Source organism: Leptonotus elevatus, chromosome 10 (genome assembly GCF_054856555.1).
Source record: "Leptonotus elevatus isolate MCC_2025b chromosome 10, RoL_Lele_1.0, whole genome shotgun sequence".
Taxonomy (NCBI): Eukaryota; Metazoa; Chordata; class Actinopteri; order Syngnathiformes; family Syngnathidae; genus Leptonotus; species Leptonotus elevatus.
Window position 1 is genome coordinate 19,294,786 of NC_141248.1, and position 23,202 is coordinate 19,317,987.

Genomic DNA, 23,202 nt, shown 5'->3' on the forward strand with positions numbered 1-23,202 from the left:
ATCGATTTGTTGTCACCTAGCACATATAGCTTATCTGCCACTGATCTAAATATATGCCTGGATAGCCGATAGCCCATACACGCCCGTGCAAGCCGTTGAAGTCACAGGGTGGCCATCTTGCTCCTCCCATCTCGCAAGCAAACTACTGTATGAACTTTACGGTATATGTACAGATTAGATCTATACGGCGCGTAGGCACATAGTATAGGGGCGGTTTGGTCACTATTTTTTTTAACAAGTAAAGAAGAACAGCAATGAGTTTTTGGTTTCAGCCCTCCATTTTATCTATCAATGTATAGCCACTTATGACATATATCTTACCTACACAGACATGTGCTAACTAGCTAGCTATATAAGCTATCTTTATTTAAACACATATTTTCAACTTCTGCTATCTCCCATCTAGAAGCTAGCCAGCTAACAAGCTAGCTTGCTAGTGTTTTTTTAATTTTAAGGTGGAAATGGAAGGAAAACACATTTGTTTGTGTACACGTTAAATCTGTCAATCAATCAGTGAGCTGGCTAACAAGATAATTAGCTACACTGACATAAGCTAAGTAGATAACTTCCAAGCTATCTTAATTAAAGAAAGATAGATCATCTAAGATCCATCCAGCCATCTTTAACCCTATTTTGATGTAAGTGTAAATATGACCAAATAAATAAATAAATAAAACAGCCCTCCGTTCATGCTTTATTCACATAAATTGAATCTGAATACACACCGTCACCCTTTTTAAATCGCTAATGCACATTTCTCATCTTGTAATTATTTTGCCCGTGAAGCGATAAAGCAGCTGGTGTGAAATCTGCTGCTCATTTTCGGCTGATGTATGTGAAAACATTCCCTGCGAGACGTTTGAGGTGCAAACCGGCGGCTCAGATTTCACTTCTGTTGACTGTTTCGAGAACATTTGAAAGCATTTTCTTTTCATATATATATATATAAACTTTGTGCAAGTTTGTACACCCCACAACACATTTCTATACAAATATTACTGCAAAGCATTTTTCGCTCAGCCAACCATAGGGAAGCCAATTGAGACTTTATAACCCTACCGAAGGAAAAAAAAAAACTGCAGTAAATCTTCAAAAGCGGCGTCTCTTTGAAATGTCAAACAGGGGGAAACCACAACACAGAAGTCACCTCAAAAACTAATTTTAAGCTGTGCAGCGTACACCATATTGGCAGCACGGTGAGCTAGTGGTTAGCACGTACGCTTCACAGTCAACAGGTAGGGTACTTTTCTTCCCGCATTCCACGAACATGCATGTTAGGATCATTAAAGTTGTATATGGTAATTTATCTATAGACCCAGCGACCTGCAACCTTAATGAGGACAAGCGCTATAAAAACAAAATATATATATATACAAAAAAAAAAGTATGGTTGGATGTGCCCTGTAATTCCTTAGAGGACAATCTAGGTCCAAGTCAAAATAGGAAGTAGTTTGATAATGTGCACACCACATTAAAAATATTCCACATCCAGCCTAACAAACGATTTCAACAACCATTTCCTGATCGCTCATCGAAAACTAATCAAAGGAGCCAAGGGGGCGGAGCCGGGCCATGCAAATGAGCCACTTTGGCCAATTTGTAACTCCGTCAGCACTTCCTGTGAAGTCCATGCGCTCCGCTGTATGTACAATGACTTTACTACAGTCAACTCTGACTGTGTGTCGACGCTATATTTGCACAGTGAGGAGGACGCGGAACACACATCGCGTCGTCAGTTACTGCCACAGACACAAAGTGTTTTTTGTGCATCCGCGATCAATACAGGAAATAGAGGTGACTTTGAAACGCAGCTCCGGCGAGTTATGTATTCATGAAAGCAAACAGGCATTTTTATGGATCATGTGGAAACATTTGGTCTGCATACATACAGTATTACCGTTGTATACTGAATAGGCTATTTATACAGTAATCCTATTCTGGTTTACTGATTATATGTCATCATGTGACCAAATTTAAAGCTCTGAAAAGAAGGTTTTGGGCTTTGAGATGTACAGTACAGTACATATCAACATCAGGGAGACAAAAACTCTTGCATTGGACTTCTGCTGATGCTATTACTATAAGTTACGGTGACACCGCGGTTCGGCGATTCATGCAGCAAAGAAACAACCAAAAACCTTGTGAACAAAGCCCAAAAGTGCCCAAAGTGGTGCGGTTGGTGGACTGAGGCAAGGCGGTAAGGGGCCCTGGGGGGGGAGCGAGATGTGGCTTTGTGATGATATGCACTCACTCACTCACTCACACAAAGCCGCCACACAAAAAAAAAGTACCAGCTCATTTATTGACAAAAATGTGTTACCCATTAACAACATGGTGAGTTTCAGCTGCGCAATAACATGAGGAAGGTTTTGTTCATTTACACGACGCATGTGCAGACAAGTCGCATGCAACTGTATGTCGACTTGTGAGAAAGTCTGCACATTGAGCCGGCATGGATTTGTAGCTTGTGTTTGCACAGGGCATACCTGAGGAAACAACTGTTGGCGTTTGCCCAGGCTTGCGATAGCCGCGCCTAATACGCCCGCCGGGCGAATTCTTACGCCGCCTTTAGACATGGTTTTTGATCACTGTTTCTATACATGATGTAAACTCTTGTCGGATCTGGGCAGGTCTGACGTAACCGTCATTTATGACTGTGTGGATTATTCGTAGCGTTCATTTCTAATGCACAAGTTGGCGGTTGCCGTTAATTGTATGGCACCTTTTGTTACGTGCACATATCAAGTATGAAGTGAACTTTTGACTGTGATGATTATTTCTAGCTGTGGATTGTTTCTAATGTGCAAGGTGGTGGTTTCATAATAACAAAAAAAATATTTGGTCACTTTACAGTAACACGTTGATGGACACACTTCCAGTAGACTTTTTGCTTTTGGATTATATCGATATCGATTATATCGATATCGATATATATATCGAGTTCTATTGTTTTTTTCTTGACTGTATTACTTCTAGTTATTCTGTTTATATCTATTGCCACATTCCAGCCACGATACTTAAAGGGATACTTTGACTCTCTTTGCCATTTTTAGCAATAAAAAGTTAATATTTTGTCTATAATTAATTTGATACCTTCATATTTTTTTCCATGTAAAATTAATACCTTCAAAAAACCCATTTTGCCACTTGCTGTCAACTGACAATGACATCACAGGTGCTCAGAGCTCAAGTAACGACCAATCACGGCTCACCTGGTTTCCGGGTTTGGTCATGTGACGTTGGCAAACTGAGCTATGATCGGTCATTATTTGAGCCCTGAGCACACGTGATGTCATTTTCAGTCGACAGCTTGTGGCAAAATGGGTTTTTAATCCTATAACGTTTCATATTAAATACAAGACATTTTGAAACCTCTATTTAATATAATATATTTTTTCACATTAAAACCCTGATGTATATCATCTGACACATGCATTGTACGGATAATCCATTAGGGGGCAATATCACCCAGTTGATGGCTTTTCCAGCGACCTTGCAAGATCGCCCCAATGGGGTAGATGCCACGGACTTCCGACTTCCAGGTTTCACACATCAGCGTCGTTTCCGGCCACTGATGGCCGCGTTCCAATACTCGCACCCCCACCCCTCAACCGCGGATGAGCGGGAGAGCGCAGGGCGTCTCTACTCTCTGAAATGCTTTGGACAACGGAGACAGACACACCAGTGCACTACACACTCGCACCCGTCGACGGGAACGTGCAACCGAGGGAAACAAAGGTGGAAGCGCAAGAACTGGGACGCGGCCCACGTGTCGCAAACAGCAAACGGAAACAAAGCTGATGTGTGAAAACCAGGAAGTCGGAAGTCCCGCCTCCTCCATGGCATATACCCCATTGAGAAAGGAGAGACACCTATACTTATTAATAGTGGTAAATGTTTCAGATTTTTGGAAATACTAATATATTTGATATGTCTGTTTATTATAATCTTTTTTACAGTTATAAGTGTACAAATTTAAAACATTGTGACCGAATGTATCAAATATGACACGAATCAAAAGTCATATGTGGAAGTTGATTTTCAGCTAAAATAAATAAATAAAATAGTTTGTTCAAATGGAACAATAAATATTCTATTTACAAAGAATCAGAAATGTCTCTCATATTTCATGTTTCAGGCTTCATAGGGTTAAAGGTATTAATTATACATGAAAAATAATGAAGTTATCAAATTGAAGAAAAAAAAAGACTTTGAGTAAGTCAATGGGGTAATTGGTGCTGTATTCCCAATCGGGAATGTTCGTTATCATCCCCACCCTCATTGATGATTAGTTTCCAACCGTGGTTACAGTGTGGGACAAAGCACGCAATTAACTTCACTCTGATACAATTTCTTGGCAAAATCCTTTCTGTTGCGTTTACCATTAGTTCATGTAAAGTACATGTCAATGTTACGACAATACATAAGATGTCGTCGTTCTGGTCCCAGGGAGGAACCACAACTCTAATTTGAGTCGGAAAAAAAGGGTTGGGAAGGCCTGTTTTAAACATTATAATAAAGTCTCCTGACCTATAAGCATGCTAAATGTCAACAATAACGTCTGCGGTCATCCATCCTGCAATGGCCATAAAGTTACTTAACACAAATTGAGAGCACTTTGAATACGTTGTCATTATAAATGTATATAGTCGCTTGCTCCTGCGTATAGCCAGGCAGCACTTATCTCCAGTGGAGCATGCACACTGTACTTCTCCTGTTTGTTTTTCATTGCTAAGTGAAAGGCATCACTCAGCGTTCCCCGCAGGTCGGCTTCGAACCACACCAAAGGCAGCAGAATAATAAACGTCTGTCTTTCAAGACCTTATCGAGGCTGGCGCACATCTGGCGGCCGGGCTTGTTTTTTATTTTTTGGTTTCCACGTCGCTGAATGACATTATATATACCGTGCCATTCTCCCGACTCACTAAAAAACCCCCGCAAACCAATCAAGAATATACTGTAAAAGAGTGCCATGGCATGGTCGACGCCAGGGATGAGAACGAGTCGAGGCCGACTGTACCACGTGGGCTTCGAGGAGGGGTCATAGATGGTAATTAGGGTTAATGTGATTTAATGAGGGCCACCAGTCGGGCCAGCCAGGGGCGGCCTTCCACTCGCAATCAGCGTCAAAACCGTAATTACTCCGACGTCTTGGGATGCGATGCGATGTGGCCGTGTCGCTTTTGCATGCAGTTGGTTGTCGCGCGAGACGGCCCGCCTCCAAGTCACGGAGGCGGATGAAGACATTTTAAGGCAGCAATTGTTAACAGCTGAATAACAACGACGATGCCATATTAATAGTACAACGGCCTTTGGTGTCGTCAGAACAACCCCACATCAGCTAATTTCATTCTTTTAGCATTAGCATTGTTGCTAAGCATGTATTCTAACACATTATTGTTTAGCAAATACATTAAAAGGGAGTTGCGCTTTTCAAAATAATCCGTTTTTTTGTGTTTAAACTGTCACTATGATCTGCTAATAGCCACGGTGAACTTAGATCAATAATGTTGTCATGGACGAGCCAGGACGTTGCTTCTTAGCACTAGCATAATTGCTAAGGTTATGTTATTGTTTACCACAAACATTAGTTATGCTCAGGATGACTTAAAGGAACAATGTGGAATCATTTTACCCAGACTAACGACTCCAAATGCATACTGAGGGTACAGTAGAACGAAACAAGCCCCAGCTTTATGTTCTTACATCATTTGACAATAGTTGTGGATTAGCATTGCTTGCTAGCATGAATCTGAACGGTGCTCACACAGATAATGTTGAAATGTCCGTTAAATGATGATGTTATGATGTTAAATTCTTATCATTAAGATAGACTTATCTAAAGCAAACAAATAAAGTAAATAAACGTATGTGGCCATTTTAAATACACCCTGTATATATTTTTAGTTTGACAGTTAACTTCAACTTGGAGTGGCAGAAAACAGCTTGAAGCCTCAAAACCGACATCTTGTATCTAAAAAAAAAAAAAAAACCTGAGTCGGGTTACTCATATATCAAATCACATCACATTCACAGAAATAGTTTCCATCAAGTTCGACACAATTTAAACAAGTAGAAATGCACTTCCATGTGATGCATCCTGGACGAAAGTGCATTCAAAATGCTGCAACTTTCTCCCAGTGTTAATGTGCAGCTAATTAACTCAAAGACACCATGAGCCTCAGGGCCACGCAGCCCGTCGACATGACCTTTTCACATTATTTCTGGCAACGTAAAGGAAAAACGGGCCTGATTGCTAGAAAGCTTCACAAACACTAAACGCTATAATCAACGCATCGTTATACTCCTCCGCAAACGCACCGCATTGTCATTTCCGCATCCCATCTACGCATAAGTTAACATTCAGCCAGTAGAGTCGGTCCTGGCCAGTCAGCAAAATGTTATGAATGGGCACAATGTGAAAACCCCAAAAACGTCTGTGTCCAAGGCTGCCGGCGCAAGAATGTTCGCCTCCGTGTAATTAACTTCTTCATCTGTGAGAACACGACGAAGGCGCTCCTGGGAATTTTCTGTTCCTGTCACAGTCATGTTTGGGCTCCAAACATAACACACACACACATACACTCGTTCAGCGGGCATATATAGGCTGGTTTGGGCCATAATCTCAAGTCAAGCATGACTAATGTGGTGATACTGAGGCTGGTGGATACTGAGCTTTAACGCAATGAAGAGGGCAAAATAAAATAGGGCAGGGTGATTAATTTCATTGATAGTCAAATTTGTCGAGTGATTGTTGTTGTTTTTTTATATAATTTTAACCACTTTTTTTTCTAACCCTATCCCTATACTGCTCTCATTAGCATGGCTGCAATCAGAGAGGAGCATATGTATATATATTTGGGTGTCAAAATTAGTGTGTTATTTTTTAGTTAATTTAAAGTTCCTTTAACGCCACTAATTTTTTTAACGCGCGATTAATGACCGCCCCTTACTTGGAAAGCCTGTACTGGGGGGGGGGGGGGGGGGGGATTCCCATCGCAACGCAGCAGACACATCCACGTCAAAATTTTGCAGAAATAAATAATAATAATAATAATGCATAAATTTGTGGAGACTGGCGTCAAGTTGCATTAAAAAAAATTATATATTTTTTTAATATGAAGAAAAAAATGCACTGAGAGGTCACCCATTGTCTTACAATTGCAGTTATGCCATCTAGTGGCAGGAAAAAATGACTGTATACAAATCAATATCACACTCGTTTTTTTAAAGTACAGTACATCTTTTTAATTTTAACTCAATTTTATGAATTATATATATATATATATATATATATATATATATATATATATATATATATATATATATATATATATATATATATATATATATATATATATAAATACACGCATGCACGCGCACACACACACTCACACACAATTACAGAGTGCCTCCTCTTACAGAGAACAAGGATGGGGGTGGAGAGAGCGAGAGAACGACGGTGCAGCAGCTCCAGTAATCTATCCAACTTCACATCGCAGCCGAGTGATTGAGCCTTGGGGGTGGGGGGTGGGGGGGGGGGGGGGGGTGGAGGGGTATATGCACAAGTCATAATGCATTTGACAAATAGTCAGCCCCGCTGCTAAAACAGGCATTTTTATAGAGAAAGTGGCCTTCAGCGCTGGCAAACAAGCCTCCCACTCGGGGAGGACGCGCGGGGGCTTCACAAAGATTAGGAAGGATCTCAGGGCCCGATGTAAAGATGACTCACGGTGATTGTGCGAGCATCGGCGGACAAGTTGGACGCAGCTGAGAGGAGCTCGCAATGCCCTCTAGGTAAATTTTTGTATTTTTTTTTTTTTACTCAGCTTTTTGTAAAAATGTGCATAAAATAGTAAGGTCGAGTGCATATTGATTATATCCATCGTCAATCAAGACATCATGCACTCTCCTACATCAAACGCAATGTATGAGCATAAAATCACATTGGCAGACGCTCCCTGACAAACCGCAGAAAGTGTGGGCTTTTATAGATGGATTATGACATGCATAAACATATGGAATGTGGACCATATAATGTTCGCATCCTAGTTGGCATATACGCTATACACAGCAAGACACAACATTAGGTACACCACAGTTGTTGCCACGTACTGCGCTGCCCGTTTGTCCCATTACAGTCGAAAAACAACAAGTTTTTCCTCATAAATCCAATCAAATTCCTTACACACGATCCAACCTGACGCAACATCATCCCCTTTGGATCCCCGCTTAGCCGAAAGGTCACAAGAAAGCCGGGGCGCATCGTTATTCAACAGTTACGCCGTTGTAGGCACAGTCACAGCTGTTACTTGAAGTAATACGACACTGCCGCGTACCTGCCGGCCTGCCTCATAACAGTAACTATACAGCTCGTTATGTAACTACAACATTACAGAAACAAATATTGGCAATTGTGTCTTTTTTTTATGACTTTGGCTCAGGAAGCAGAAGGTGAACAGAAGACCAGAAAGAGCGCCACGCGGCTCTTTCTCGATCCCTGCTACGAAAACGGAATTTCCCATTGAGGGACAAGCAAATCCGTCACCCGCCTGGGTGCTTTAAAACACCTCTACAGATACCGTGATTCAAGATGGTGTCTATAGAGCCCTCGAAAGTCAAAGTTCTGCTTCTGTGAGCCATCAAAATGCAAAGTCCACCTTCAATTTGTGTCAATATGAAGGCCTATATATATATACATACCTCCTCTGAGCGGCGTGCTAAATCAATCTAAAATATGATGTAACAATGCAAACAACAAATGTTAATTATTAGACAGGAAATCAGTTCATTATATGGCCAAGAGCCACTACTAGAAATAAGGAGTGCATACATTTGTGTGCGTGCCTCAATCAGCACAATGGGGCCAACAAATCTCCTATTATGTTATCTTTAAGGCTGTTAGGGCACATTGTCATCGGAGAGCAAACCGCCCGCTACGCGGCCTCATTAATAAACGATAACAAAAAAAAAAGTAAACTGCTCTGCTCGATGGTGAAAGTGACAAAAGAGATAAACAATGTCGCTGGAAAGCAAAACAATATTTGCACGAGTCAATGCACGTTTACTGGCTCTTAATACTTAAACCGTATGACACGAAAACGACATAATCAAAGCCAAATGTTCTCCTATCAGCAACAATAGAAATCATGCAGTGACGCCTTGAGATACAACTTTAGCATGTTTTATGACCGCGCTTGCAACTCAAAACATGTGTATCTCTAAATCCTCTTTTCCCATTAAAATGAATGCTAAAATGCTAGTAATCCATTCCAATCTTCAACAACAACAAAAACATTTATTTTAACGAGAAAAGATGTGCACTCCATATTGTACTTTATAGCATCAAACAGTAATGGCATCATTTAATAGAATGTGTTGTGCCTGACTTGGCCACGAGGGGACAGTAGGCTATATGACAGACGGACACATTTGTTGTACATTGAGGCGTTATTATGAAACGCAATATTGTCTCAACTCCTCTCTCAGCTCATCAATACGTCACAAATATTAATGGTTCTACGCAGAGGACAAATAATGCGTTTGTGTTCAAGCTGTTACTTATCAGATAAAGGAACGGCAGCATAGATTAATTCGCATTATCGTCGAGCTAGCAGGGCATTTCTTTGGGTTTTGGTTTTAAGTACACAATGTGTCATTCTGTGTTTTGTTTAGTTTGACAGTAAACTTCAACCGGCAAATTGATTGAATGACGGCTCATATCTCGGAAATTTTTGAAAGTTCAGCCACTCGTATCTCAAGGCACCACTGCACAATCAAAGCAATTCCATATATGACCCTCGGGCTATGGGTTGCTCACCCTGGAGCACAACTTGTGAGCGCATACATTTAGTGTCCCTCAGTCAGCACTAATAGCACAAATAGCTAATTATTTGGACTTCCAAGTTAATTAGAAAAGCAAGCAATCATGCACCTTTTCATGCATTTTAATACTAGAACTAATAAATCACTAAAAGATATGCATTGAGGCTTGTAAGGGGAAATTGAGTGCAGCGCTGAAAATGATCCCAGAACCACTACGCAGCGGATAAACGCTAAAACAGGTGCATGTTGGCTTTTTTTTTTCTTCTTTTTTTTTTCTTCTTTGTTTGTTTACATTATATTTTATAAACACAAAGTTATGGCGCCAATGCAAGCTCTGCGCAGTTGTTTGTTGGAAGGAAAAGGAAAGAAAAGTGGAGCACTTTGTCACGGTTGCGATAAATGCCATGCATAAGGAGGTGGAAAGTAAAAAGAGTTGTTGTTTTTTTACCTTGTTGGAGTGGTAATAGTCCAAAGTGGAGTCTGGCGCTAACGTGCACGCACCCACGCTGGAGGGGGGAGCGGGATAGAACCTGACGTCCATAGCAGGGTCCGCGGGACTGGCGAGAGTAGAGATCCAGTCGAATGTGCATCTCTCTCTCTCTCTCTCTCTCTCTCTCTCTCTCTCTCTCTCTCTCGCTCTCTACCTCTCTCTCTTCCCCTCCCTCCCCCTTTCCTCTCTCTTTCTGTACGGTTGCAGGAGAGCGCTTTCCTCCTCTACGCGCCTGGCAAACTGCGACCTCGTGCGGCCAAATAGGGATTTGCAGGGTTCGTTGAATCAGCAAGAAATGATCCAATTTGGAGGCCAAAGGAGGAAAAATAAAAAAATAAAAAATATAGACTTGATATCTGTTCATTAAGTCGAGATTTATTGGTTGTTCATGGGCTGTTGGGCAGTGTTATTTAGTAGAGGAACGTAATCACACAAATTAAAAATACAATTTGATCAAATGAAAAAACGTATATACTGTACATTAATGAGCGCTACATTGCGAACAACAACAACAACAGGAAAATATTCAACGTAGATTTCAAGTACAGGAAGTTCCGTCCTCTGCGTTGCTTAGTTTGGATGCAAAAAAAAGCTTTTGATTGGGTGAAATGTAACTTTTTACATCAATCACTGATAACTTTTGGATTTCTGCTGGAATCTGTACAATAGACGAAAATAATTTACAAAGACTCTAAGCTAAGAGTTCATGGTTATTTCTCGGACTTCTTTGCTTTTAAAAGAGGAGTCAGACAAGGGGGACAAGTATTGAACCACTATCTGATTCAATCAGACAAAATGATCAAAAAGAGGGGACGACTAATGAGGGTGGAGTGGAGCATAAAATATCTGTTTACAGATGATTTATTCATACTTTGGAACCTTTTACCAGCTCTGCTGGAGAACCTTAAATCATTATTTGACTAATGCGAGCAACTCAGTAGCAATGATCATTTCGGGTCATTGTCCAGCGCAGATGAGATTACGATTTAATTTTAAATAGAAAGATAAAGGGCTTATTTGGAAGTAATTATTACCCACAAATGTGCTTGACAACATGAGGAAGTATCTGGATAGATGGCAGATTTTGCCCTTTCGGGAACCCGAGTCAAAAAATGTCTTTACAATAATACATTCTATGTGACCACACTAGTTTAAACACGGTATTCGGATTAATTTTCCACTTTTGAACATCACATGACCAAACCCAAAAAAGAGATGAGCCGTGATTGGTCGTTACCTGAACCCCCACTATGATGTCATTTTTGGTCGACAAGTGTCAAAATGGCCGCCCCCTGAGATGGATACAAAAGTGGATTTTGCTGCCCTACAAAGAGTTAACCAGAATGCTTGACACACTCATAGTTGACCTCTGGTGGCTTAAATGTTACACACGCTACTTCAGTCTTGACCCCTCACACACACACACACACACACACACATACACACAGGACAGACTCACACACATACGGGGGGTGGACACAACAGGATGTAAGTGCAGAACAATGTCCGAGCACAGCCCCGAGAAGGAAAATAACACGCTTAGGGCCAAAATGTTTTTTCCATGACACGTTAGTTGCGTTGCACAACACGGGGACGCACTTTGGGCTTAGCCCAGCTGTCCTGATGTTAACCTCACACTTTCAAGAAAATTGGCATATGACGACATCAAAGTATCGTCCAGCACTTGACAACAATCTCCTGCTTTCTTCGTATCCTCTTTATGTAAATGCTACTTCGTTCATGTAGTGCTTTTCCACCTTACAAGGCCCTCAAAGCGCTTTACGTTCGACCATTCATACGCCTACTGATGACGCAGCATCATTTTGACGCGGTCACAATGTCATGGGATCGAACCCACAACCTCTGGATTGGGAGACGACCACTTTACCCCCATGTAATACTGTTACCACAATGACTGCTTAACTTTTGCAACATAAATAGTGAAGACGTTTTTGTCGGTTGGAAAAAATGTGAAAGTCAACCTTATGTTACAGTATATGTGATCTCACTAGTCTAAACATGACATTCTGATTAAATATTACATTTACAGCAAAATTCAGCCATTGTTATACATCTCAGGGTGGCGGCCATTTTGTGATATTGATTTGTGTTGAGGTCATTTTTCTGCCACTAGATGGCATCATTGCATTTGGAAGACATTGGTGACAGCGCAGCGCATTTTTCTTTTCATATTAAGAGCGATCTAATCTTTAACATGAAGTAACTTGTGAAATATTGCACATTTTTAAAATTGGTAACGTTGACCCCAGTCTCCACAAATATATGCATTACTGTTCAATTTTGACGCGTTTGCTACATTACGACTGGAATTCCCCCTGTACAGGCTTTCCAAGTAAGGGGCGGGCGTTAAAAAATGTAGTGGCGTTAAAGAAACTTTAAATGAACTCAAAATGAATACACAAATGTTGCCCCCACTCTAGTTTTAATACATCAACATTACTGCTGTGAATTTCTGACAATCACTTTCGACATGTGACAACAATCTTCCAAACTGAATTTCGACCCTCCCTCATTCTCTTTTGCCACGCCAATGTGAGATATATTAAATAATTTGGTACACACTGTCTTGGGTCACCGCTATTCTATTTACACGATAATCGATGCAGGGTCGAGGAGAAAAATCACAAAATGTATGCCTTACAAGAACAACCTTAGTCTCAAATTACACCTGAAGAGTGGTACAAAACACACAGCATGCAATTATATCTAGTTAAAGTGTGCTTGGCGTGTGTGTCTATTTTAGGCATTACAAAGAAGTAGCCTCTCTGCTTCCTGGTAACCGGAATGGAAAGTCATTAGAACCCTCTTATAGGTCACTTTCATTTTCATTGGTCTTCGCACAATACCTTTAGCATTTAAATCCACTTTGTCTTTCCAATTTGTCATCGCTTGAAGTTCGGAGTCAAAATAACAAAAAATTTTGGCTTGAGAATAAAACGAGCGGCCTCAGCAAGCCAAAGTGCTTTTCATTTAGCTCGCCGGAGTCGCTCGGAAATGCGAAAGTGAAAAGTTAAAGAGAGCTGAATGGCCTTCTGATTGAGCTTAAACAATATAAAGGGAAATTCATTGACGGAGAAAGTCAAAAGCAAAGTCATTCATATAAAAAAAAAGAAAAAAAGTCAGAAAGCATTTGATGAGTCTTTTTGCAGTCACAGTAACTCATGAGCCTTAATGGCAAAAAAGACAAAAAGGTCGAGTCTTCTTTTGAGGACACAATTTGAACCACATTGAATGATTTTCTAGATTATGGACAAGAACGAGTCATCTCTTTACCATCTACAAAAACTAGATATAGATATTGAGCATTTTGATGAATATATATGAAGATCTGCCTTTCTTTTTTTAATCTGATGGCCAATATAAGGTAAATCTAAAACCATTTTAATCCCAGGGAGCTATTCATTAAAATGTTCAGTTAAATTAATAAGAGATGCTTCTGAACGATTTGTTTTTGTTCGACATTAAAACAAAGAAATGAGAAAGTTTAAGATTTCAAGTATTTTTAAATTATGGGAAAAATATTTACTTTAGAAAACTATAAAGAGCTATGGTATTTACTTGCACAAGTTTCCATTTAACTTTTTACGACGTTCTGATAACCTTGGGAGCTCCCTGAACGTTTTGTTCAAAAACAAAAAAACAAAAAAACAACTTCTACTTTGAAAAGTCTGAAAAATGGTTCAATAAACATGCTTTAAGACAACAGAGTCAAGATTGGCATTTGTATTTAAAAATAAGTTTTCACGCCAACAACCCCCCCCCCCCCTTCTTTTTTTTATATACTGAAAATGAATATTGGCTTCAAATATTAGGTATTGGCCTCCTTGACTAGTATCGAAACTGAAAAAACCATATCGAACTATCTCTAGTAAAAACACACAATTTTTCTACAGTATGTTAATCAAGTGGAGAATTTGTGGACCATGTCATGGTCGCATTGATCATGTACTATATGATACTTTTATTTTATTTTTTATTTTTTGCTGAGGTGCAGTCAGTAGTGAACCTTTGCCAACCTTTTCTAGCTGCTGACCTCCCATAATGACACTATGTTGCCTCTTGTTCCACTGCACAATGGCCTATTCAAACAAGTGCCCTCCCTCCACCTTTGACCCCATATTCCGTGCTGTCAATGAGCTGCTTTGCCACCGACAATGCGCAAGTTTGATTAGGTTACGGCCATGCGCAAGTGTACCAGTAACGTCATTGATCGGACTTTTTATTATTATTATTATTATTATTATTATTATTATTATTATTATCATTACGTTGCCATTGTTCTGCTACTCTACACCTAAATGAACTGTCGTCTTCATATATTGTCATTGGCCGACCTACTTATATGTGGGACTGGAGAACAAAAAAATGGGGAGGGGGTTGGAAGAAGAGAACAAGATTGGGGGCTGGTGAGTCGAGGGGGGGACGCCCTTTGACTGGATTTAAAAGTCTACGGCATTTCATTTCCAGAGCAGAGGCAGCTTCATCTCCTTTCAGAGCCACCTAATTGATTAATGTTTCCATCTCATTGTGAGGGGGGGGGGGCAGCTTAACTGCAGACCTTCCTCATCCCCTTTTGCCCGAGACTTTAAAAAGAGAAAGACATGACAGAATGGAAGACAGAGGGATGAAATGAAATAAAGTCTAACGTTGCAGTAAATTGAATGAATCAGTTGAAGGTCACAGATCATTCAAATAAAAACAAAAGTGATGAAATCATCTCGAAAGCTGTACACACGTACTGATAACCATTTTCTGTTGTAGCGTTTCTTTCCTTTCTTTTTGGTTATCTTGAGCATTTTTCTGGCTGTGTAAAGAGTGATTTCCTTTTCCTCTTGGTAAATGTTAACCCTTTTCAATATATATGGCAAATAATTATGCGTGGGTCGCAGAGTTTGAGCATTTTCCCAACCTGAGCGATTATCTTTTGTTGTGATGTAAATGAAATCATAAATGACCAGTTCATTGTTCATGTTTACAAGTTTACAACTGCAATCTACTAAGCTAGCAGTTAGCCTAGCTTCCACTACAACTGCTCTTTGGATTGGTGGCTGAGATCGACAGGACAATTTGGTCAACTACTCACAAAAAATTAGACCTCCAGCATGGCAGTAGGTGATGTCATGGGGAAAATGATCGGGCCAGTTTGAAGAATTTTCCTCCCAAAGTCAGGGAAGGCATTATCAGACATTTTTTTTTGAAGTGTATGACTTGTGAGATACATACAAATGCTCTTCTAGTCCAGTAACCTTCTAAATGACAAATCATTCATGATAAATAAATCATTCTGTTACACGTAAGTGTATGTGATCATAAATACTGAACACAATCAACATTTACGATTGTTGGCCCGACCATTTTGTAAGCAGACCGGGAAGAAAAAAAACAAAAACATACCCCACACCACAGGAAGATCACTCAGACAATCCGATAATCTCCGCATACTTATACCACAGGATAACCGGTCAAGAATATCTTTCAGAGAGGTCAAGTAGAGTTTGCATCAAGATGCAGTTAGCAGATAAGCTAACTTGTAGCCTAGCGTCACCTATTTCTTCTGTTATTAGTCTTTCTTGATTGTGGGAAACGTGACTTTAAAATCCTTACACATGATACGAGTGATAGTACAAGGCTGGGCATGCTTGTGCAAAGCAGGGATGACCGGGCGGGTCCACTCGAAATCCAACAGAGCCCCCGTTTTGTTTTCTGTCATTCTATTTGCATTTGTGTTTGTTTTCAACCGTAACGGAAACATATACGTCTGAAGGACAGGAGAGCAAGTATAATTTCCAATCGCAAAAACAGTAGCGACCTTTATCTGACACGCTGTAGAAAACAGAAAAGGTCATCTGCAAGGTAGTGGTGGTACGGTGGAGTGGAGCGAGTGTGCTGAGGCCCGCTACTGACATGTACCGGTACCTTCTGTCAGGCAGAATTGCTTGAAGAGGCGGTCCTCGGTTTGTGCCTGAATTCCATTCCAACGGCCACGCCCACCGCGACAACAACAATTGGAGGTAAAATTGGAAAGTTTCTCCTTTGCCGGAAATGAGAGTGTGGTTAATTTAACACTCAAGGAAGTGCTATTCAACACTCTCAAATTTACTCTAATAGTGTAACTTTTTATCCTAACATTGTTAAAAACAATATTTGATCCCACACTGACCGATTTGCTGTGTAGGCGGGAGCTCCTCAATATCTGTCATCGGTGTATGAATGCATAATTGAGACAATGCAATATTTACTTTTCAGTCTTGCGCAACACACTTTGTTAACATACGCACGGTCTAAACTGCATGCGCTTCTGCAGAGGCCATGCCCTTACCACTCTTTTACTTGCCAATTCTGTCCAGTCCCAACTTGATTTCCACCACTGCTGCATCACTTAAACCGTGTGATGAGATGTGATCCACTTCTTATGCGCCGCAATCACGGACAGTCTCTTTAAGATCCCCCCCGCGGAGAGCAATTTTCATCAGCGTCAACGCCGCATCTTGGATTTGAAGATAAGCGGCAAAACAAAGGCGCGTCACATTTGATCGGCGTCTTGTAACGTTGCATAAGCCACTCTCCGCTCGTGACACATTTGAACAAGCAAGGTGCTTATGTAACAGCTCCACAATGCAGCTTTAGTAGCCAAAGCAAATGAAGGAACCTACTATTCAAGTAAAACGGGGGAAAAAAACGAAAAAAAAACGTACCCACACAGATTCCTGCTTTTGTCCTGGGCGTGCACGATGATATGTTTAAAAAAAATAAAATAAAAAATATCATAAAGGTACAGCTGTAAAGAATTTCCTCCACTGATGGTGACTCACAGCAGGAAGTGGAAAAGTGAATAATAAGCGCTGCACAAACACAAAGCGCGCACGGCCACGCGCACGCACATAGTTGCTGAACATAAACTGAGTGCGCGTGTGAGTGTGAGAGAGAGTGTGATCTCGGGTGTGGTCTTAAGAAGATGGGAAAGTAATTTGGCGCTTTTTCTGTTTATAAATTCAGACGTGCGGCAAAGCCTTTCACAGGATCATTAATATTTGACAGCCAGCATTGCTTTTTATTTTATTTATTTTTTATCATCAGAGCAAGATTTTTTTTTATGATGACTTTCCACCACTGCACATGTAAAAGCCTTGTGTCGCGCCACATTACAGGCTTTTGCTTTTATGTCCACCACCTCACCTCCCTGTTTTACTGCGAGCCCAAGAAACACTTTTAAGCGGGTTACACATCGGCTATAACGATAATCAGGCTGAATTTGAGCAATTTCTGATCATAGTCAGCAAAGGCCTTGTTGTCAGATGATCTTGAGTAATTCTCCTGCTGTGTGTAATTTGTTATTTTTTTTTCCTCAGGGCTGAAAAATCGTAAATATTAAACCGGTTCAATACTTATGATAGCAAATTGAGTAATTGTTTTTTTCCTTTACAATCAAAGTCAGCAAAAGCCCAACGGGCTCTTTGCACAAATCCACTACTTCCTGAACTCGATACCACTCCTTCATTTCCTGAATCTTTCATGATTGGACAAAACTGATTAATCCAGGTGTGTCTGGCCATTGTCGTCGTGGTTACTGAGGTCAGGCACACCTGGCTTTATCAGTTTGTCCAATCATGAAAGACAGGAAATGAAGGAGTGGTATCGAGTTCAGGAAGTAGTGGATTTGGGCAAAGAGACCATTGTCGGATGTCTTGAAAATTGAATATATACATACCAACAATCAGTATGGATTTATTTTTTAAAGTGCTCTTTAATTAAATAAAGTTTAGTGAGTAGTAATTAAGAAGTAGACAGTTTATAGCTCGTATACTGAGGGGGCAAACATTTGCGAGTGTTTGCCAAAATAACGAATGTTGATTTCTCGCTAATCGTTCGCCAGACGTTCACCAATAGTTTCAATGGTTCTTCTTGTCGCGGACGTTGAATGTACCCTGACGAGGAATCAACATTCGCTACCTTCGCAAACGTTCGCCCCCTCAATGGGAAACGGTCTTAAGACTGAATAAACTAAATGATGTATTCGACCTACCCGAAAAGTAACATGACGCTAAAGAAGAGTAAGACGAATGTGAGAACATCCACAAAAATATTTTGTACATCAATTTGAATGAAGGTGCAAGCAAACTCCAGCTGCGACACTAGCGAGGATAAGTGGTTTGAAAAGTGAATGCAAACAAACCATTTAGGGGGTCCTAAAACAAAAAAAAGCTTTTAGGTTATTTCCAGACTCAAACCCTTAAAGACTATGCAGCTAAAGAGGAAAATGAGTTTGTTGCAAAACCGAAAAACTTTTAGTCTATCTCATACGATAAAAGAACTGGCTCAATGTTCCAATACTTTTGGAGGAGACTGTATGCGTTGATGGTACGTGCATCGTACGTAAAGAACAACTCAAATATTCACATCTTAGAAAAGAACACAGCGGATGGCTACGGGACTATATTTATGTGATAAGTCCTTCTACATTCAGTTTGAATTAAACACTTTGAATTAAACAAACATCTAAACCCTTTGAACCTTTTGTGAGTAAGGTAGCATTAAATATTTATTTAAAAAAATGGCGGCATCCGTCATAAATATTAATTTGGCACAGTGTTTATAAGCGCTGAAAAAATGTTCTGTGATAACTCAGCCTATTTGTGTACGCTGTATCATTTATTTATGTATATATATAAAATATCATTAATTTTACTTCATAATTTCTCGTTTCATGTTGTTATTTTATTTGTTATTAAACTGATTTTAAAAACTTACAACCAAACAAACTGGAATTTTATAAATTGGAAAAGAAGGAATGTAAATTAAATGAGTTAAAACGTCACCCCAACTTTGGTATTTCATAATGATAATTGAAAATGTATGTTAATTGTTTTTTTGAATAATAATCATTTCAATTTAAAACTCTTCTTTGTGGTATAATGTTGAGCTGATCATTTCTTAGTCTTAGGACTACAAAATTAAATTAAACTAAAATCTAATTTAAATTAACACTTTTAAAACAGATTTTTTTTTTTAAGTAAAGAATATATCATGTTTTTTTTATGTTGAGCTGATATAATTAGAAATTAAAAAGTGTGTTTCCATTCACTGTGCGCCAGCCACTTTCAGCCCCATTATTTTCGTGGACAATGTGTACAGGTGCAGCCTAATTCAAATGGACCACGTCGCTGCAACCGTACACAAATCTCCGACCTGTTGCCATGGCGACGACTACCTTACATAAGATCCCTGTTGTATTTGTTCACAGTCACAATATTTGCGTCGTGTGTTTGTTTTTTTGTTTTTCAAATGTGGCTTCATTCGGTCTGTCTTAAAGCACTTCTTTGAAAAAAGACTTTAAAAGTTGAACACGGCTGCATCGCACTCCTAAATATGATTTCTTTTACCGACCTTTCAGTCTGTGGAAAATGGATTACCATTCACTTCCTCCATGACCGATTGCAACAGGTCGACTGCATGTGGCAGCTTTCAGCGTGGGATTATGGCCCTATTGAAAGAGGAGTGACGTGATTGACAGGTTTTCTTCACGTTTTCAGACCTCACATTTTGCATTCCGGCGTGACTGTGCAACTTTAGCTTTCAGAGGCCACTATTTTCCCACACCATACAGTATGGAAAACAATTCTTAAAAGTCCCTGTAAAGTGAAAATAAATGTCTAATAAGTGTAAAACGCCAAGGGAAAAAGTATTAACAGTATTAACTACCAAATTTTTTTGGGGGGTAGTAGGTGATGTCTGGTGGGTGCTGGATTTCACTTTCCTTTATTTTCTTTGATCCTTCCTCGGGTCTCCTGACAACTTCACGACTCTAGCTGGATTCTGAAGTATTCGGTTTAGGTGAACAGTATGGGATTTTTAATAGGTTTTAGGTGAATTAAGTACACACTCACACGCACACACACATGCACACACACGCATATGCACATACTCACGCACATACAAAATAAAAAATAATAAATTAAATGAAAAAAATTAACTACCAGATTTTAATGACTAAAAATATTGAAAACGAGGCTTCAAAATGCTGAAAAATCAAGCCACACTCTTGTCACATTGTAGAACTGCCCACCATAAAAAAAAGTTTTTTTCTAAAAGTCACCATAAGCATCAATATGTAATAATGGCACCTTAAAATGCTGCCGCTTCAAAATCATCTTGATTATACACGGGCTTGCAACAAAGAAAATGCAACATGTCTTTTCAATGTGACACACTGGTTGGTAAAATACTGTAGGTGGCCAGGGCACCTCTCATGTTGTTTTAGCACTAGCCACAGCGCTAATCTCACTAAGATATGATGGTCAAACACTAAATTATGCTAACATGTTTGTTTTGTTAAGTTTTTATTTGTTAATTTTTCCTTTCAGACAATCATAGAGACTATTTACAACATTCACTTTTCACATACAATTATACCCGAAAAGAAAAAGGGCTGACGGGATGAAGCCGAAGTTTAATAATCCAGACAAGTAAGTTCCACCCGGACATGAGCAGGTCCAGTACTTATTCTAGTAATCGTAACAGTTCCCAAGTGACTATCAGTCCTTACTTCTTTTTTTTTTTTTTTTTTAGACACACCAAGCCTTGTTTACAGTTCAGGGTTTTCACACAGATTTTGACCTTTTGTGCAAATGTCATCATATCCAGAAGTTATCGATTTTCATCAGTGTATCTGTTAAATCTAAGTTCTTTATACTTTTTTTTTTAAGCCAGCCAATGTCCCTACGTTGGTTCTTCCAAAATCCAAGTTATTCTATTGTTGTACACCAGTACATGTTTCCCTCTCAAATCATATTTCGATTCCCTGGCCTGGAAGCGAATTTGCAAGTCATAAGGGAGGCTTTTTTTTTTTTTTAACGCTTTATAGTCGTTGGAGCAGGGTTCACCAACGTGGTGCCCGCGTGCACCAGGTGGCCTCCAAAGACCACATGAGAAGCCCACGGACCAGTTCTATAAATGGCTCACCAGTACTTGGACACTGTGAATTCCTATAAATATTGTACAAGTGATCTTTTGGAAATGTAAACATTAGCAGAGATTTATATGGGGGAAAAGTTTTATATATTGATATTTGTCTGTTTCCTAATACTTACTATTATGATACTACGTACCGGTAAGTGAATTTATGTGTGTGTATCAAACTGGTACCCTTGACATTAATCAGTACGCAAGAAGTAGCTTTCAATTCCAAAGGTTAGTGACCCCTGTGCTAAAGAGTTCGGAAAAATAACTAAATTGTGGTAGTCGTCATGGTAACCATACTCTGCATTTACATGAGACAAAACTGCCCCTCTCAAAAGAATGATTTGAACTCAAATGTGGCTCGTGGATATTAAATGCATTTCTTTATCCTTTGTGCATTTTGACGGATTACGGCACCTGGGAACTGTTTTACGTTATGAAATAATGACATAATGTATCTCCTTTAAATGCATATTTACCAGGTAGGAGTTATAACTGTCATCGACGTGAAGATTTTTCTCTGGTGCTGTTTCATTGGCTCGCCCCGAACGCAGAGTGATCGAAAAAGCCAGTCTTCTCGATAAAGCGAAACTTAGTGGAATGGCTCCCTTATTTGCAAGATGACTAATTTGCGTGGGCGATCTAAAAAGCCTCTAAAACAAAAGTGTTCAACAGAAGTGGCTCGTTTTGTAGCTACTTGAAGCGTATTGTTTTTTGGTTTGCGGTATCAACCATGTAGCAGGAAGGGAGACATTTAATAAACTCAAAGGAGGGCACGAATACTGCAAATACAACAGTTACTAGTAATTATTATGTTATCACTAAAATGATTAGTCCATCATCACGCCAACAAATCCTAACAGCTTCACAGGGATTCAGTGCACTCTGATTCCAAATATTTCACACAATTGCCACATCAGAAATAATAAAGCGGTGTTTATAATATGACAGTTGGTTGCCAGTCACAAGGCACACCCATCCATTTATTTTCTATAGTGCTCGTCCTCATTATGTTTCAGCGAGAGAAGCGGGGTTCACCCCTGAAGCAAACATCTAATATGTCTTTGCCATGTCGGAGGTAGCCGGCATACTGTACAAACTAAAGTCCGATCTAATGTCACAGTTGTGCTACATTTGTATTTATTTTTCCCAGAAAAGGTCAGATTCCAAGTAAAATATTATCCTGTAAAAGGTTGAGACATAACACTATTACATGAGGTCCAGACTCGAGATGAGCAGATAATACAATTAGCAGCGTGCGTAGCGTAGACTGATGACATCACCTAAACGCTCCAAACTGCAGGTTCATGTCACAGACGTAGGCCTATTTGTGGTTGTATCACTTCCTCCTCCTTAATGAAAAGACCTCAAAGAACATTCCCTTCCTTTAAACACGGAGAGTGAATTAAAAAGTAGCCTTGGTCCAGAATATTGAAAAAGAATTCAAGCCACGCCAGCTGACACTCGTAGGTAATGCTAACAGCTAGCTGCTAGCAACGTACGTCGGAGACTTCTGCCGTCATCATACAACGACGGCGTAATTAATACGCGTTGTCTTTGTGTCCTAAATTAGTGATTGAATATGAGTTCAATATGATGTCGTACGTAACTACAATGTCGATCAAAACTACGATAAAGAAAGCCTAAACAACTCAAAGGGAAGTCAAGCTAGCCTTCACGCCACGACGTGGGCCAACTTCAAAGTAAAAGTCTACTAAGGCTATTTGCATAGCCGTCAATGTATTATTTGGTCAAGTTTATTTTGAAGTTAGCGCTACGTTGAGAGTATGTTTCAGCTTCCTTCCTACTGTGAATGCGCACTGTTGTTGTTTTTCCGAACCGTGGGGCCTGATCCCAACCGACCATGGATCAATGATGCTCCGTTGCATCACTATAATTTACTAATGCTA

General features: G+C 39.8%; 1 protein-coding gene across 3 annotated transcripts in view; it reads right to left on the reverse strand.

The window, feature by feature from the left end:
- The window catches only part of tox2 (TOX high mobility group box family member 2), a 94,040-nt gene extending 83,607 nt beyond the window's left edge, over nucleotides 1–10,433 (reverse strand). For 2 of the 3 annotated variants that reach the window (XM_086086340.1, XM_086086338.1), the window contains exon 1: nucleotides 10,274–10,433. In XM_086086340.1, coding sequence (XP_085942466.1) covers nucleotides 10,274–10,366 — 93 coding nt within the window. In that variant the 5' untranslated portion in view covers nucleotides 10,367–10,433. The remainder of the gene's footprint in view (nucleotides 1–10,273) is intronic. The other variant, XM_086086339.1, reaches the window with a different exon arrangement.
- Nucleotides 10,434–23,202: the final 12,769 nt, after the last annotated feature.